Source organism: Mixophyes fleayi, chromosome 11 (assembly GCF_038048845.1).
Source record: "Mixophyes fleayi isolate aMixFle1 chromosome 11, aMixFle1.hap1, whole genome shotgun sequence".
NCBI classification, from domain to species: domain Eukaryota; kingdom Metazoa; phylum Chordata; class Amphibia; order Anura; family Limnodynastidae; genus Mixophyes; species Mixophyes fleayi.
In genome coordinates, this window is record NC_134412.1 from 41,172,828 (window position 1) to 41,187,379 (window position 14,552).

At 41.2% G+C, this 14,552-nt stretch overlaps 1 protein-coding gene across 3 annotated transcripts in view; it reads left to right on the forward strand.

Annotated features, from left to right (window-relative positions):
- Positions 1 to 14,552, forward strand: part of LIG1 (DNA ligase 1) — a 251,148-nt gene that overhangs the window by 208,185 nt on the left and 28,411 nt on the right. For all 3 annotated transcript variants that reach the window (XM_075191317.1, XM_075191316.1, XM_075191318.1), the window contains exon 26: positions 4,991 to 5,083. In XM_075191317.1, the coding sequence (XP_075047418.1) occupies positions 4,991 to 5,083 (93 nt within the window). The remainder of the gene's footprint in view (positions 1 to 4,990; positions 5,084 to 14,552) is intronic.

Below are 14,552 nucleotides of genomic sequence, written 5' to 3' on the forward strand. Positions count from 1 at the left end.
ATTTAGGAAAAGGAAACATTAAAATACCATGCTTTTGGTCACTAGCTAGTTGAACCACCTGTGGCAGCTATTACAGCTAGCAGTCTTTTGGTTATGTATTTATTATCTGCAAACATCAAGCTGGATGATATTTTTCCATTCCTCCTTGCAAAATTGCAACAGATATATAATTGGTTTAGAGTAGAGATGAGCGCACTCGGATTTCCTGAATCCGAGCCCACCCGAACGTTGCCGATCCGAGTCGGATCCGAGACAGATCCGGGTATTGGCGCCAAATGAAAACTTGAAACCGAGGCTCGGAGTCATAATCCCGCTGTCGGATCTCGCGATACTCGGAACCTATAAATTCCCCGCTAGTCGCCGCCATCTTCACTCGGGCATTGATCAGGGTAGAGGGAGGGTGTGTTAGGTGGTCCTCTGTCCTGGTAGATCTCGTGCTGTGCTGTTTAGTGCTGTGCTGTGCTGTATCAGTCCAGTGGTGCTGTGTGCTGTGCTCTGTGCTTCTTATTTCCCCAATATTCCCAAGTGTTTAAAAAATTAAAAAAAAAGTTATTAAAAAAAAATACAAAAAACTAATTAAAAAAGTTTTTAAGTACTACAAAATTTGCAAAACCAATCCTGCAGTATAAGCCCATTGGTACTGCAATATTACCAAGTTCACTGATTCAGCAGTATAAGTCCAATGGTACTGCTATTACAAAGTTCACTGATTCAGCAGTATAAGTCCAGTGGTACTGCTATTACAAAGTTCACTGATTCAGCAGTGTATAAGTCCAGTGGTACTGCTATTACAAAGTTCACTGATTCAGCAGTGTATAAGTCCAGTGGTACTGCTATTACAAAGTTCACTGATTCAGCAGTATAAGTCCAGTGGTACTGCCATTACAAAGTTCACTGATTCAGCAGTATAAGTCCAGTGGTACTGCTATTACAAAGTTCACTGATTCAGCAGTGTATAAGTCCAGTGGTACTCTCCTGTGCCGCATATAATTTTTAAAGGCTTTGCCGAGTGTGTGAGGCTTAGGGGTACGCTCCCTTGTGCTACATATAATGGAAAACCAAAGTTTGGAGTATAAAGTAGGGAAAGATCAAGACCCACTTCCTCCTAATGCTGAAGCTGCTGCCACTAGTCATGACATAGACGATGAAATGCCATCAACGTCGTCTGGCAAGCCCGATGCCCAATCTCCTAGTACAGGGCATATAAAATCCAAAAAGCCCAAGTTCTCAAAAAATAGCAAAAAGAGAAACTTAAAATCATCTGAGGAGAAACGTAAAGTTGGCAATATGCCAGTTACGACACGTAGTGGCAAGGAACGGCTTAGGCCCTGACTAGTGGTCCAGCTTCACCCAAGGATCTAAGCCCTCCTCCCTCCCCCCTACAAAACATTTAAGAGAGTTATGCTGTCAGCAACAACAACAAAACAGCAAAGAACTCTGCCTGCTAAACAGATGACATCACAAATCCCCAAGGCGAGTCCAAGGATGTTGTTGGCTGTGAACCCTGACCTTCCCATCACTGTACGGGAAGAGGTGACTCCATCCAGCATTTGCAGCACGCCCTCTGCATATGCTGTAAGGATCACCCACAGTCCATTTACAGATTTGGCTAATGAAGGTGTGAATGTTGTACACCGGGAGGAGGATATTGATGTAGCTGGCGCTGAGGAGGATGTTGATTATGATGCAGACAGATACCAAATTGCCTTTCTCAATTTCTATTTATATTCTAGATTATATAACAGCTGAATAGTTTTCTATTTTACTCCTAGTGGAGAGGGGATCTGATGCAGACAGATACCAAACCGCCTTTGTCCATTTCTTTGTTTATTTGAATTCCTAGTTCTACAGTCTATGCAGGCTGCTTTTTTTATATTTAACTACAAGTGTAGGGCGGGGGGGGGCATAGATAGCCACCAAAGTAACGTGGTCCATTTAATTTCACTTTCTAGCTCCACAGTCTGTGCAGCCTGCTTTTTTTATCTTCAAAGTATTTACAAGCCTTGCAATCTAAATTAACTAGAGGTAGTGACGTGCTAGAACTCCAAAAGGCAGTTTGGAAGCCCCTGTACAAACTGGCTCTATTTTACCTGAGTTGTCCCCCCTCCAGTGTGTACTCGGAAAGAGTTTTTAGTGCAGCGGGGAACCTGGTCAGTGAGCGGCGAAGGAGGTTGCTTCCTCACAACGTTGAAAAAAATGTTTATAAAAATGAATAATCAATTCCTCAATGAAGTACAGCACTGCCCTCCAGATAGTACAGAGGGACCTGTGGTTGTGGAGTCCAGCGGGGACGAATTGATAATGTGTGAGGAGTAGGAAGTACACACTGTAGGGGGAGAGGAATCAGAGGTTGAGGATGAGGACGACATCTTTCCTCAGTAGAGCCTGTTTAGTTTGTACAGGGAGAGATGAATTGTTATTTTGGTGTGGGGGCCCAAACAAACCAATCATTTCAGCCACAGTTGTTTGGTAGGCCCTGTCGCTGAAATGATTGGTTTGTTAAAGTGTGCATGTCCTATTTCAACAACATAAGGGTGGGTGGGAGGGCCCAAGGACAATTCCATCTTGCAACTATTTTTTTGGCATTATGTGACCATTCAACAGTCGTTTGCCATGTTCAAAAAGTAAAAGAAAATGTCAACAAATTCAAAAAATGTAATCAAAAGTTAAATGCCCTGTCATTATTTAAAACGAGGGTTTGACGTGCTAGAATTAGTGTAGTGTTAATATGTTATAAACACTACACTTGGAGGAGGTATTGTGGCCCCAGTATCAAATTTAGTACCGGGGCCACCCCACTACACAGTCCAGATACTTGTTTGGTGGAATTCTGACCAGTTGAGGGTGTAACTATTTATTATATTGTGGCCCCGGTATCAAATTTAGTACTGGGGCCACCCCACTACACAGTCCAGAATTTTTTCTGGGGAAATTCAGAGCCGTGGAGGGTTTTTTATTAATTCTATTGTTGTGACCACTCCTCTACGCAGTCCAGGTACATTTATTGGTGCGAATCATACAAGTTCAGGGTTTTTAATTTATATTGTGGTGACCACTCCTCTACGCAGTCCAGGTACATTATTCTGTGCGATTCATACCAGTTGATGGTTTTCTTATTATATTGTGGTGACCCACTCCTCTACGCAGTCCAGATACATTTATTGGTGCGAATCATACAAGTTCAGGGTTTTTAATTTATATTGTGGTGACCACTCCTCTACGCAGTCCAGATACATTTATTGGTGCGAATCATACAAGTTCAGGTTTTTTAATTTATATTGTGGTGACCACTCCTCTACGCAGTCCAGGTACATTATTCGGTGCGATTCATACCAGTTGATGGTTTTCTTATTATATATATTGTGGTGACCACTCCTCTACGCAGTCCAGATACATTTATTGGTGCGTGTGAATCATACAAGTTCAGGGTTTTTAATTTATATTGTGGTGACCACTCCTCTACGCAGTCCAGGTACATTATTTGGTGCGATTCATACCAGTTGATGGTTTTCTTATTATATTGTGGGGACCACTCCACTACGCAGTCCAGAAAGATACCTCGTTGCAACGTTTTGGACTAATAGCTATATTGTGAGGTGTTCAGAATACACTGTAAATTAGTGGAAATGCTTGTTATTGAATGTTATTTAGGTTAATAATAGCGTATGAGTGAAAATAAGCCCAAAAACTTGATTTTTGAACTTTTTATGCTTTTTTCAAAAAAAATCCGAATCCAAAACCTTAAATCCGAACCAAAACCTTTCGGCAGGTGTTTTGCGAAACAAATCCGAACCCAAAACATCGCGAAAATCCGAATCCAAAACACGAGACACCAAAAGTCGCCGGTGCACATCCCTAGTTTAGAGTCTGGTCTTTGACTGGACCACTCAAGGACATATTTCCTCCATTCTAATGTTCTTGTAGTCTCTTTGGATCATTGTCCTGTTGAAAGGCAAACTTCCTCCCTTTTTTAATGTATGGAATGCGCATCATTAATCTTCCTATAGTTCAATGAGATTTCCTGTCTGCTGTGTTGCTGAAAAGCATCCCCATACCATGATTTTACCACCGCCATATGTGGTGGTGATGCAATTACCTGGTTGGAGTGCAGTGTTTGATGTGCGCTATCTTTAATATTCATATAAACTTTTCTTTTCAGACCACAAGCCTATCTTCTATATGGCATTTGTGAATTTTGAAACCTCTTTGTGGACCAGGATATTTTGTTTGTCAGCCAGGACTGCTTCTTTGAGACCCTCTCTTGTAAGAATGTCATGTCGATTGTTGACCTATGTACATTATATTTTCTGTTACAGTCACTTAACGTCACAAATTGTATAGCAGAATCTCTCATAATTGTCTTTCTTTATTTGGTAATGAAGGTTTGGGTTACCTAGGTTGTAGTTTCATGTTACTTCAATTTCTGTACAATGGAGTGCAGTAAGTTCTTAGGAATGTTTATGGTCTTGTATATTTGTCTGTGTTTGTGCATTTTTATAATCTAATATAATTTCCTGCTTTTTTGGACTGCATTTCTCTTCGTTTGAAATCCCCCCTTTTTTGCTGGAAAGTATCGGCCATGCTGTACCAAAGAACATTATATTTACTAAATAGATAACCTGCTTTGTCAATTATTTTGTAAATCTATTAAGTACAACACGGCTGAGACTTTCCAGAATTTATTTTTTGTTGAGATGTGTGAATTCTTGGGTAATTTGTTGTACTTGTCTTTGACATTACTTTTACAAGGGATATATATACATTTATTCATTCCTGTTTGCCTTTATTGATCAGTGCAAATAAAATTTTCCTTTAGACTATTTCAAGTTCAATTTGTAACATGGAGTTAAAAATTGTGAAAAGCTTGTTAGGGGCATATATGATTACACATGATATTGTATGTTTATCGGTGATGGTGGGGTAATGTCTCCTTTTTAATAAAGAAGACATGATATGGTTTTATTGTACTCAAAGTTTATTTTTGTTTTAGGTGGAGAATGAAAAGGGAATTTCACTACGCTTTCCTCGTTTCCTTCGTGTTCGAGACGATAAAAAGCCAGAAGAAGCAACAAACAGTTTACAGGTGTAGTGTTCAATCTTTTCACCATCCCTCCCCCTTAAGTTTGGTCACATAGACATATTAGATTGATGTGACAATACTGGGTTTAGTGTATCGCTCTGTACTGCACAGTTGGTATACCTGATACCCATGCAAGGGTCAAGATCACCAAGGCAAATATACAAAATAAACATAAATAGGTTTATTTAGCAAAATGGTAGCACAAAGCAGCAATGACACCAGTATCCTAGCCACTCTTAGGAGTGCTATACAGACAAACTTCATTTGGGATGTAGATATTCTCTCCTTTGAGGCTTGCCTGCAAGGCAGCAGTCATGGGTCATTGTCACTCCAAGTTTGGCGGACACACAGCTCCCCATGACCTGGAAAGATATCAGAACAAACATTCCAGGGACCGATTTTCCCTGCCTGATTGTTACTTTTCTGTGTTTACATTTTCACAGGTAAGCAAGTAGACAAAGGGATAGCAGATGAGTCACTGAATATAATTAGGGACAGGTATTGTTCTGTGGCTATACAGCAGAAATTGTTTAAACAGGAGAGGTAACAATCCAGAGACATTACATTTAAATATATAATGTAGTCCTCTCTAATTAAAGAAAAAGCTCTACCAGTGTACCTTTTTCCCTATGTTAACACACAGCTAAGCAAAGGAAATGAGATCATACAGGAATTTAGTGGACAATAATACTTTTGCCTAGGCTGAGACAATGTCTAATTTGCATGAATACACTAGTTAACAAGCTATGCTACCAGACATATTACAACATTAAAATACACTATATACAAGTTTAAAAAAATACATAATGTGAAAATATGACTGAGAAATATGAGGGGGCTATCAGATGGCTATAAAAAGTGTGTGTTTTTATTGTCTACACTCCGTGAAGACGATGTGCAGACTGGTTAATTTGAGATCAATACCTCGTTTCATCACAATTGATTACATAAAACTCCTGGAAATGTGTAGTTTGTATATACCTCTCATGTGTTCCACTATCTCTTTGAAAATGCAAAATTATTTTTCTCTGTCATGTTGGACTGGTGATTGGATTTGTCATCCGAACATTTTTTTATGTCTTGGCTATAAACAATATTAAAGTTAAATCAGAATACACAATGGACAATATTATCTGTATGATCTGTAGACCAATAAGGCTGTGTGATCATAATGACTTTCAGCATCCATGGTATGCCAGGCTTTTCTTCTCTCATTGTCCATTACAGTTTTTTTGTAGATAGTTATAGGGAAGTTTGTTTATTTAACTTCCTGTCAGAGTTGCTCTGTTACAGAAAGACCCTGTCCAGCTGCATAAGTATTCATACTGCAGCAAGCCCACCGTTTCAGGCCTGTAGGGAGGATTAAGCAAAGCAGACCTGAGGAAGATTAGAGCTATCACCTAAAACTTGGTCATCTTATGTTCGTGCCATAATACACTGCTGTCATAAACTCCAGACAGGGTTATGTCAGCCGAGAGGCCTACATTTGCGGTATACATAAAGACAAGTAACTACGGAGAGGCTTACTTATAATTTAATTTCATTATTATTTTTGAAATCGCCATTTACTTGCCTGCATACTACAGTCATGGCCAAAAGTTTTGAGAGTGTCACAAGTATTGGTTTTCACAAAGTTGGATGCTTCAGTGTTTTTAGACTTTTTTTAACAGATGTCTCTGTGGTATACTGAAGTAAAATTACAAGCATTTCATAAGGGTCAGTCTTTTATTAACAATTACATTAACTTTTTATGCAAAGAGTCAGTATTTGCCGTATTGACCCTTCTTTTTGAAGACCTCTGCAATTCGCCCTGGCATGCTGTAAATCAACTTCTAGCCCACATACTGACACTGGCTGCCCATTCTTGCCTAATCAATGCTTGGAGTTTGTCAAAATTTGTGGGTTTTTGTTTGTCCATCCGCCTTAATGAGATTAAGGTCTGGGGAGTTTCCTGGCCATGGACCCAAAATGTTGATGTTTTGATCACTGAGCCACTTGGTTATCACGTGCTTCATCATGCTGGAACAGGCATTTTTCGTCACCAAGCTGTTCTTGATTGGTTGGAACAAGTTGCTGTTGGAGGATGTTTTGCTACCATTCTTTATTCATGGCTGTGTTCTTAGGCAAAATTGTGAGTGAGCCCCACTACCTTGGCTGAGAAGCAGCCCCACACATGAATGGTCTCGGGATGCTTTACTGTTGGCATGACACAGGACTGATGGTAGCGCTCACCTATCCTTCTCCATACAAGCGTTTTTCCAGATGCCCCAATCCAATCCCGGTACCTTTTGCAGAATATCAGTCTGTCCCTGGCCATCTTCCAAAAGTCTTCCTCTTACAGTGCGCGCAGATGCACTCACATCTGCCTGCTGCCATACCTGAGGAAGCTCTGCACTGCTGGTGTCCCGAACCCACAGTTGAGTCAACTTTAGGAGACGGTCCTGGCGCTTGCCGGATGTTTTTGGGCAACCTGAAGCCTTCTTCACAACTATTGAACCGCTCTCCAGTAACAGAAAAGGAGACGTGACAAAATTCTGCTTATATGGAAATTGCTATGAAGACCTTACTATTTGTGACATAATATCATTAAAGTGCTATACTCCTAGTGATGTCAAGAAATAAATTGCTTATAAAATGACCAAGGCCTATTTGTCATGTTCCCTTGGAAATGAGACTTTGAAACCAACAACGAAAGAAATAAAAATTGATATATGCAATTCCAAAATGTAAATGGTCATGAAAAAAAGACAATAAATTATGGTGCAGAACATTAATCTTAGAAAAATAAATAGCCCATCAAATCACAAAAGGGTTTAAATTGGCAAAATTGTGTGAAATATTTGGTTCTTGCTTCTTTTCTCTAATTTATTGTTGAACAAACGAAGAAAGATGTATGCATATTAAAAGAAATTGTCTCTTTTTTTACTGCCTATCAGTTCTGTTACAAATTTATATTATCATTAAGTGGAGGATGGCATTGAACAGTTAAGTTAAATAAGTGAGAAGGATATCATGAGTAGGAAACAAAGGAATAAGTTTGTTGTTTTTTTCTCAGCAAGGCAATATATAAGATCATTCTCAACCTAGGGTTGACTTTTCAGATGAATCCAATTCATCTGATAATACACCACAATTTCCACATTCACAAAGGAAGGTCAAAGTAATGTCCAGTAAAACTCGGAATCCACAGAAGACGTGTGTTGGAAAGTTCTCTATAAGAAAAATAAATATAATCAAATATATAAATAGTGATATTTGGTCATTGGAGAATAAATCACACAGGTAACCATACAAAATTGTTTTGATTTGTTACAAAACAGTTAATATACTTTTTTTAAAAACATTTTTATCAGACGACTTGTCCAGCACACAAACAAAGGAAATAAATTAAGCCTTCCGTTCTTAAACGAGAAGGAGCTGAGAAAGAGTTAAAAATGGTTTAGAATAGGGACTAAAGGAGAAAATGTATTTTATATATATATATATATATATATATATATATATATATATATATTTTTTTTAATCATCTCCAATAATTTAACAGATGATGAGGGATTCCTTCTTAAAAACTGAATTAAATTCACTCCTGTGAATAAAATTAATTTGAACTATTTCTAAATGTTCAGAAAATGTTCAAGGATGGGGGAGGAAAAGAATGAGAGAGACGAAAAAAAACGGCAGGTATGAGTGGAGTGGAAGTGGAAAAGGTTGCCTCTAAGAGGGAAGTGTATAAGAAATTAAACAATACACGTATCAATTAAAAATAAACCTACAGAGAACAGACAAATACATTTTAATCTGCTTATTAAAAACTTTATGAAAAAGCAGTAAATAAATTTTTGAAAATTTAGTAAAATATGGCTATTCCAAACAATTCAAATCCAGCGTTTCACATTTTATCTAAAGTTAATAATGCTGCTAACTACTTCAGGAAGACCCATAGTGGCGTTAACGAACTACATTATGGTCAGTTTATCTCCGTGTATAGATTACCATCTATAATCTTGTATGTTTAAATGTAGGTTGTATTTTAAAGCTTAACAAGTTACAAAATGTTTGTCAAGATGATAGTATGTATTTCTCAGCAGTTTGCTCCTTGTATATAGTCATTGGTCATGAATCCGGATTGTGGCTGATCATGTAAAAATAACTTATTGTAGATATTTATTTTAGTTAGGAGTGCAGTATACCTCAGTATATCATTGCAAATGTACTTATCTTTTTATATTGGTATGTGTGGAAATGTATGGACTTCTGAGACAGTATGTCATGTTTTGGGTTTTGTAGCTGTCTTGAGACACTTAATCTCATGTTAATTAGACCTTTTTCATCGCTGAGTGACTAAAACGTCTCTTGAGCCTGAAAGACAGGAGGAGGTAATTAAACTTGCTGGTAGATTTCCTATGCAAGTGATCACTAACTGATTGTGAATGTTGCAAGTTAAATTGCGTTCTAAGCAGGATTAGAGAAATGTTATATCCTGATGGTAAACATTAATTTAGAAACCTCAGACGTAGTGGTGCTGCTAGCAGCAATGCAAAAAGATATTAAACCCCTCCAGGTTGATTTATGGGCAGGCTGCATGAAGATGGATTGGTTAGAGTGGCAGGAGGCTGCCAGGGTATCTGTGTAAATCTATATAAAAAGGTTAAATCTTTCCTTGCCTCTTTCTGCAGCTGCCCCTCGAGTAGGCACTCTCCCACTGGACATGGCGTCTCAGGTATCGACTGGTTCCACTGCTATGGCCTTGGATGTACCCACGTGGACCAGGCTGCTGGAAAATTCTGTTTTGAGGCTGTCAGTGGTTTCTTCTTTAGAGAAGCTCCGTGAGGTTCCTAAAGCTCAGAGACCTCTAAAATGTCAGATGTTTTTTCAGGTTCTCAAGTGAAAAAACTAGTTTGGAATTGTTGCAGGAAGAAGGGCTGGTTCTGGATGATTTTGACCTAGAGGATTCCATGGGATTTGAGGGTGAATCTTCTGGAGGCCAGGTCATTCACAAGCCAGTTCTTGCAGTATGTCAGGCTTTTGACATGTTTAGAGCTGGACGATTATCAAACTTCTGAGGTGGCTTTATTTAAAAGAGAGAATTAAACCATTTATTCTTTTCCCTCATTTTCTCCCTTATCTGAACTCCTTGGAAAAGCTGCGATAAGCCTGATAAGACATTTTCTTATTCCACGCTAATTTCCTTTGGCGCATCCCTTGCTGAGGACATGACTCGGTCAGTACTACCACTGAGGGTACATGCTTCAGTGACTTGCCTTTCTAAGTCCATCACACTTCCCATTTCTGGGCCAGCTTCGCTCAAGGATTGAGTGGACAGATAACCTGAAAACAATTCAAAGTCCATCAATCACGCGAAGGCGTTAGCATAGTTTTACAAGACCATGGAAAATTGGTCTGATTATCTTATGGATGGAGTCTGACAGTGTTAAGTCAAAGTGCCTTCTATTTGATGAGTGTATTAGAGGCACATCTGAATGTGATGCAGTTTTTATGAACTCTATGATCTCTGACTTGGCTGTAGATGCCAGGCGAACACTTTAGCTCTGGTCCTGGGAAATGGATGCAGAGTTCAAGAAATGTTTGGAAGCCTTTACATATGACTGTTCAGTCTTTTGTGGACCTGAGTTTGGCAATGTGATCTGTCGGGCTACTGGAGGAAGAGCCCTTTTCCCCCCAGGTTATAACTCATTCAAGTCTACGGGACAGAGGTTCCATTCCGTTTTGGATCCTTCTGCATCCTTTACTTTTCTCCAGGGGGTCATTCCACATCAGATCACCCCAAAAAAATGAAATGTCCATTGCCCATCTCGGATTTTTACGATTTATTTATTTATTTGAAAGACAGGATGTCTGCCAAATATCTCAACTGTCTGATCTCAACTGTCTGACCATTGGTTTCTGAAATATTGATTTATCGATGTATTAAACTATTTAAAGTATCATGGGTATTTATTAACGATTCACCTCAAAATTTGGACCCCCTAAGGTAATTTTTCCTCCTGAATCCAAAAACCCAACCCAAATTACTTTATGTACTTTAAGTTTTGAGTTACAGCAAAAATGCCAGCTTAAGGATTGGAATTAAAATGCTAGGTTAAATCAACATTAGATATCTGTTTTTTCTCTTTCATCCATCTGGGGGACACTGCTTAACCATGGGGGTTGAGTAGGGAAGGGAGGAGTCTGGCACCTAAACATTTAACTTTTTTGTGCTGACAGCATATCCCCCCCCACCAATTCCCCACATACCTCAGTTTGAAGTAGGTGCCCTAGGAGTAGGGCTGAACATCAGAGAGCTCCACAGTGAACAGGGTTCACTGTTAATAGGCTTTTTCTTTTCTTTACAAAGTTTTCTTCTGTTGACTAGCGGCGAGAGGCTCTGTTGTTAACAGAGCTGGCTCGTGGGAGAAGCGCCTGTCAGCTGGGGGCAGCCCCGCAGGCAGAGGAGGTAAAACGCTTCTCACAGCGGGAAGCAGTGGGCAAGAGACTCTCCCCGCTGATAGCAGGGCCAGGCGCTGCTATAAAGGCAAAAAGCGCCAGTACTACTGCCGTTCCCCGGGGCCAGGCTGGAGCATACCAAGTCCCCTCCTTCAAGAGGAGGGTAGGGGGAACTTGAAGGATGGCCGCGCTATGGAGGAAACTAGCGCTCGTTTGCGGGGGAACATAATCCTAGCAGGATTTCACCTAATAAGAAAGGGGAAATCGCTGTTAGTAGAGACACCGAAGGAGATGCCAGCGGTAGGGGAATGTGTTTGAGAAGCACTTCTTCCTCTCCCCCGCTGAGTGAGCACATGGAAGATCCCTTTTTGGTGCCAAAATACAAAAGGAGGACAGATGCAGCAGTCATTTGGAGAGAAGTGCGCTGCTGACTCATATCGTCCCCGCTAAGTATCACTATATTTCTTCTGTGTATGCATATGTATTGTAAGACAATAATGTTTTGAGAGAGCATTAGGTTAAAAGAAAACTATAAGCTCCCCAACCTGTCTTATTTAATCAGAAATACTATGATATGTTTAAATAACTTAGTCAGTATTTTCTGATAGACATTGTGGAAGTGTTTGTGCGTATGAAATGTGATTTTATTTTTTTCTTATCTTGTGATGGCTGATAAAAGTAAACCAACACGTGCCAAACATATTGTCTGTTCAAAATGTAATGTTAAATTAACAAATGAACGGCTGGATCAGGGGGGGGCTCTGTGCTGGCTGCGCTGTGGCGCCTGTAATGCTGCAGCCTAAAGACAGCTCCATTCTCACAGTAGAACCTCCCGAATGGGCGGCAACCTTGTCACAAGGGGTTAATACCCTTGTAAAACTGTTATCTAAACCAGTAGTGATCCAATCTACATCGGTGGCATCTCGGGGTATAACAGGAGGAATGATTGAGAATTCATTTTCCCCAGGGGTCGGACAATATCCCTCCCCGGCTCTCCAGGAGGCACCCCAGATAGGGGAGGTTGGATGGTCGGCAGTGGCTAGAGGCCTAGACCGACTTAACCAGTTACTGGAGAATCCCAGACATATACGCAGTAATAAAAGACGTAGACCAGCTAATGCGCTGTGGTCTGTGTCTGATTCAGAGGGTACCTCGGAAGAGGAAGGGGAATTGTTGGACGATTCGGATTTGTCCATAATAGAATCAGAGGAAAGCTTTAGACACCAGGGTATGGACGATCTGGTAAAAGCAGTTCGTCAGACCTTGGGGTTTATTGAAGTAGAAGAGACGAGGTCCTTAGACCGGTCTCTCTTTAAGAAGGCTTCTAAGCAGGTGGTCAGGTTCCCTCCCTCAGCAGAATTGATAAGAGGTTCACTGTGCCAAAAAAGTTTGGCTCTTTATATCCTCTTCAGGAGGAGGATATGACTCGATGGGAACAGGTGGCGAAAGTGGATGCGCCTGTAGCGAAATTGGTTTGCCAGACCACACTACCTGTACCAGGGTCGGCGGACTTACAGGATGCAACTGACCGTAAATTAGATTCCCTGCTGAAATCGGTCGTCTTGGCCGCTGGTACAAGCCTCAGACCAGCATTGTCTTCAACCTGGGTAGCTAGGGCTATGGAAGCCTGGGCAGGGCAGTTAGAGTCCGCTTTGCAGGATTCGGAACTACTGCCCCTGGCCATGCACCTAAAGGAGGCAGCGGGTTATGTATATGAAGCGGCCCAGAATTCGGCCTCCATATCATCGTCTATTTCTGCTACAGCTGTAGCAGCGAGAAGGGCGTTATGGTTAAGGACTTGGAATGCGGATTCAGAGTCAAAGTGGTCGTTAGAATCCATCCTGTATACGGGTGGGATGCTATTTGGTCCGGAGTTGGACTCCTGGATTTCACAGGCTTCAGGGGGTAGGAATACGTCCTTGCCTGTGAATACTCCTAGACCTAGGGCTCCTAGGTTTAGTTCTTTCAGACAGCCCGGGCGGGTCTGGCAGAGGCCAGTCCCGTAGAGGAAGGTCATCCTTTGCCTCTGCAGCAGGAAGGGCCTCTTCCGCCAAGCTGCCGGATAGACCAGCAGCATGACTACCACCCGCCTCTGGTTACAGAGGGTGGGGTGGGAGGAAGGCTGCTTGGGTTCGCCCAGCAGTGGACAAAGTCCTCGGCTGACTGGTGGGTCCAGGGTATCATGAGAAGGGGTTACATGATAGAATTCATGGGGCCAGCTCCTCACAGGCTTTTTGTAACCGGGTTACCCCGCTGTCCTCAGAAAAGACAGGCAATGCTCACGGCTGTCGATTTGCTTCTTTTAAAGGAGGTTATTATACAGGTTCCGGAGTACCAGAGAGGGAAAGGGTTTTATTCAAACCTTTTCTTGGTACAAAAACCAGATGGTTCGTTCAGACCAGTTCTGAACCTCAAGCAGCTAAATCTTCATCTGAGGGTAGACTTTTTTCGGATGGAATCCCTGAGATCGGTCATAAATGGCCTGGAGACAGGCCAATTCATGGCATCAATAGACTTTAGGGATGCCTATCTCCACGTTCCGATCTGGGAGGGGCATCAGCCTTTTCTCAGGTTCACGATAGGCACAGCTCACTATCAGTTCAAAGCTCTTCCGTTCGGGCTGGCCACAGCCCCAAGGGTGTTTACAAAAATTATGGCAGTGGTGGCGGCACTTCTTCACTCCAGAGGGGTGCAGTTAGTGCCTTATCTGGACGATCTGTTAGTCAAGGCGGCAACAGTTCAGTTGTTGGAACAACATCTTCGCCTTACGATGAGGGTGCTGGAACAACACGGCTGGCTCTTGAATATAACAAAGTCACAGATGATCCCTTGTCAAAGAATGATTTTCTTGGGACTAATAATGGACACAGCACACAGCAGAGTGTTTCTTCCACAGGACAAGATAAGGTCCTTGATGGAGTGGATAGGCAAGGTCCTGTCAAGCAAGAAGCTGTCAGTACTAATGTGTATGAAGCTGCTAGGAAAGATGATGGCATCTTTCAAGACACTGCCATACGGAAGGATCCAC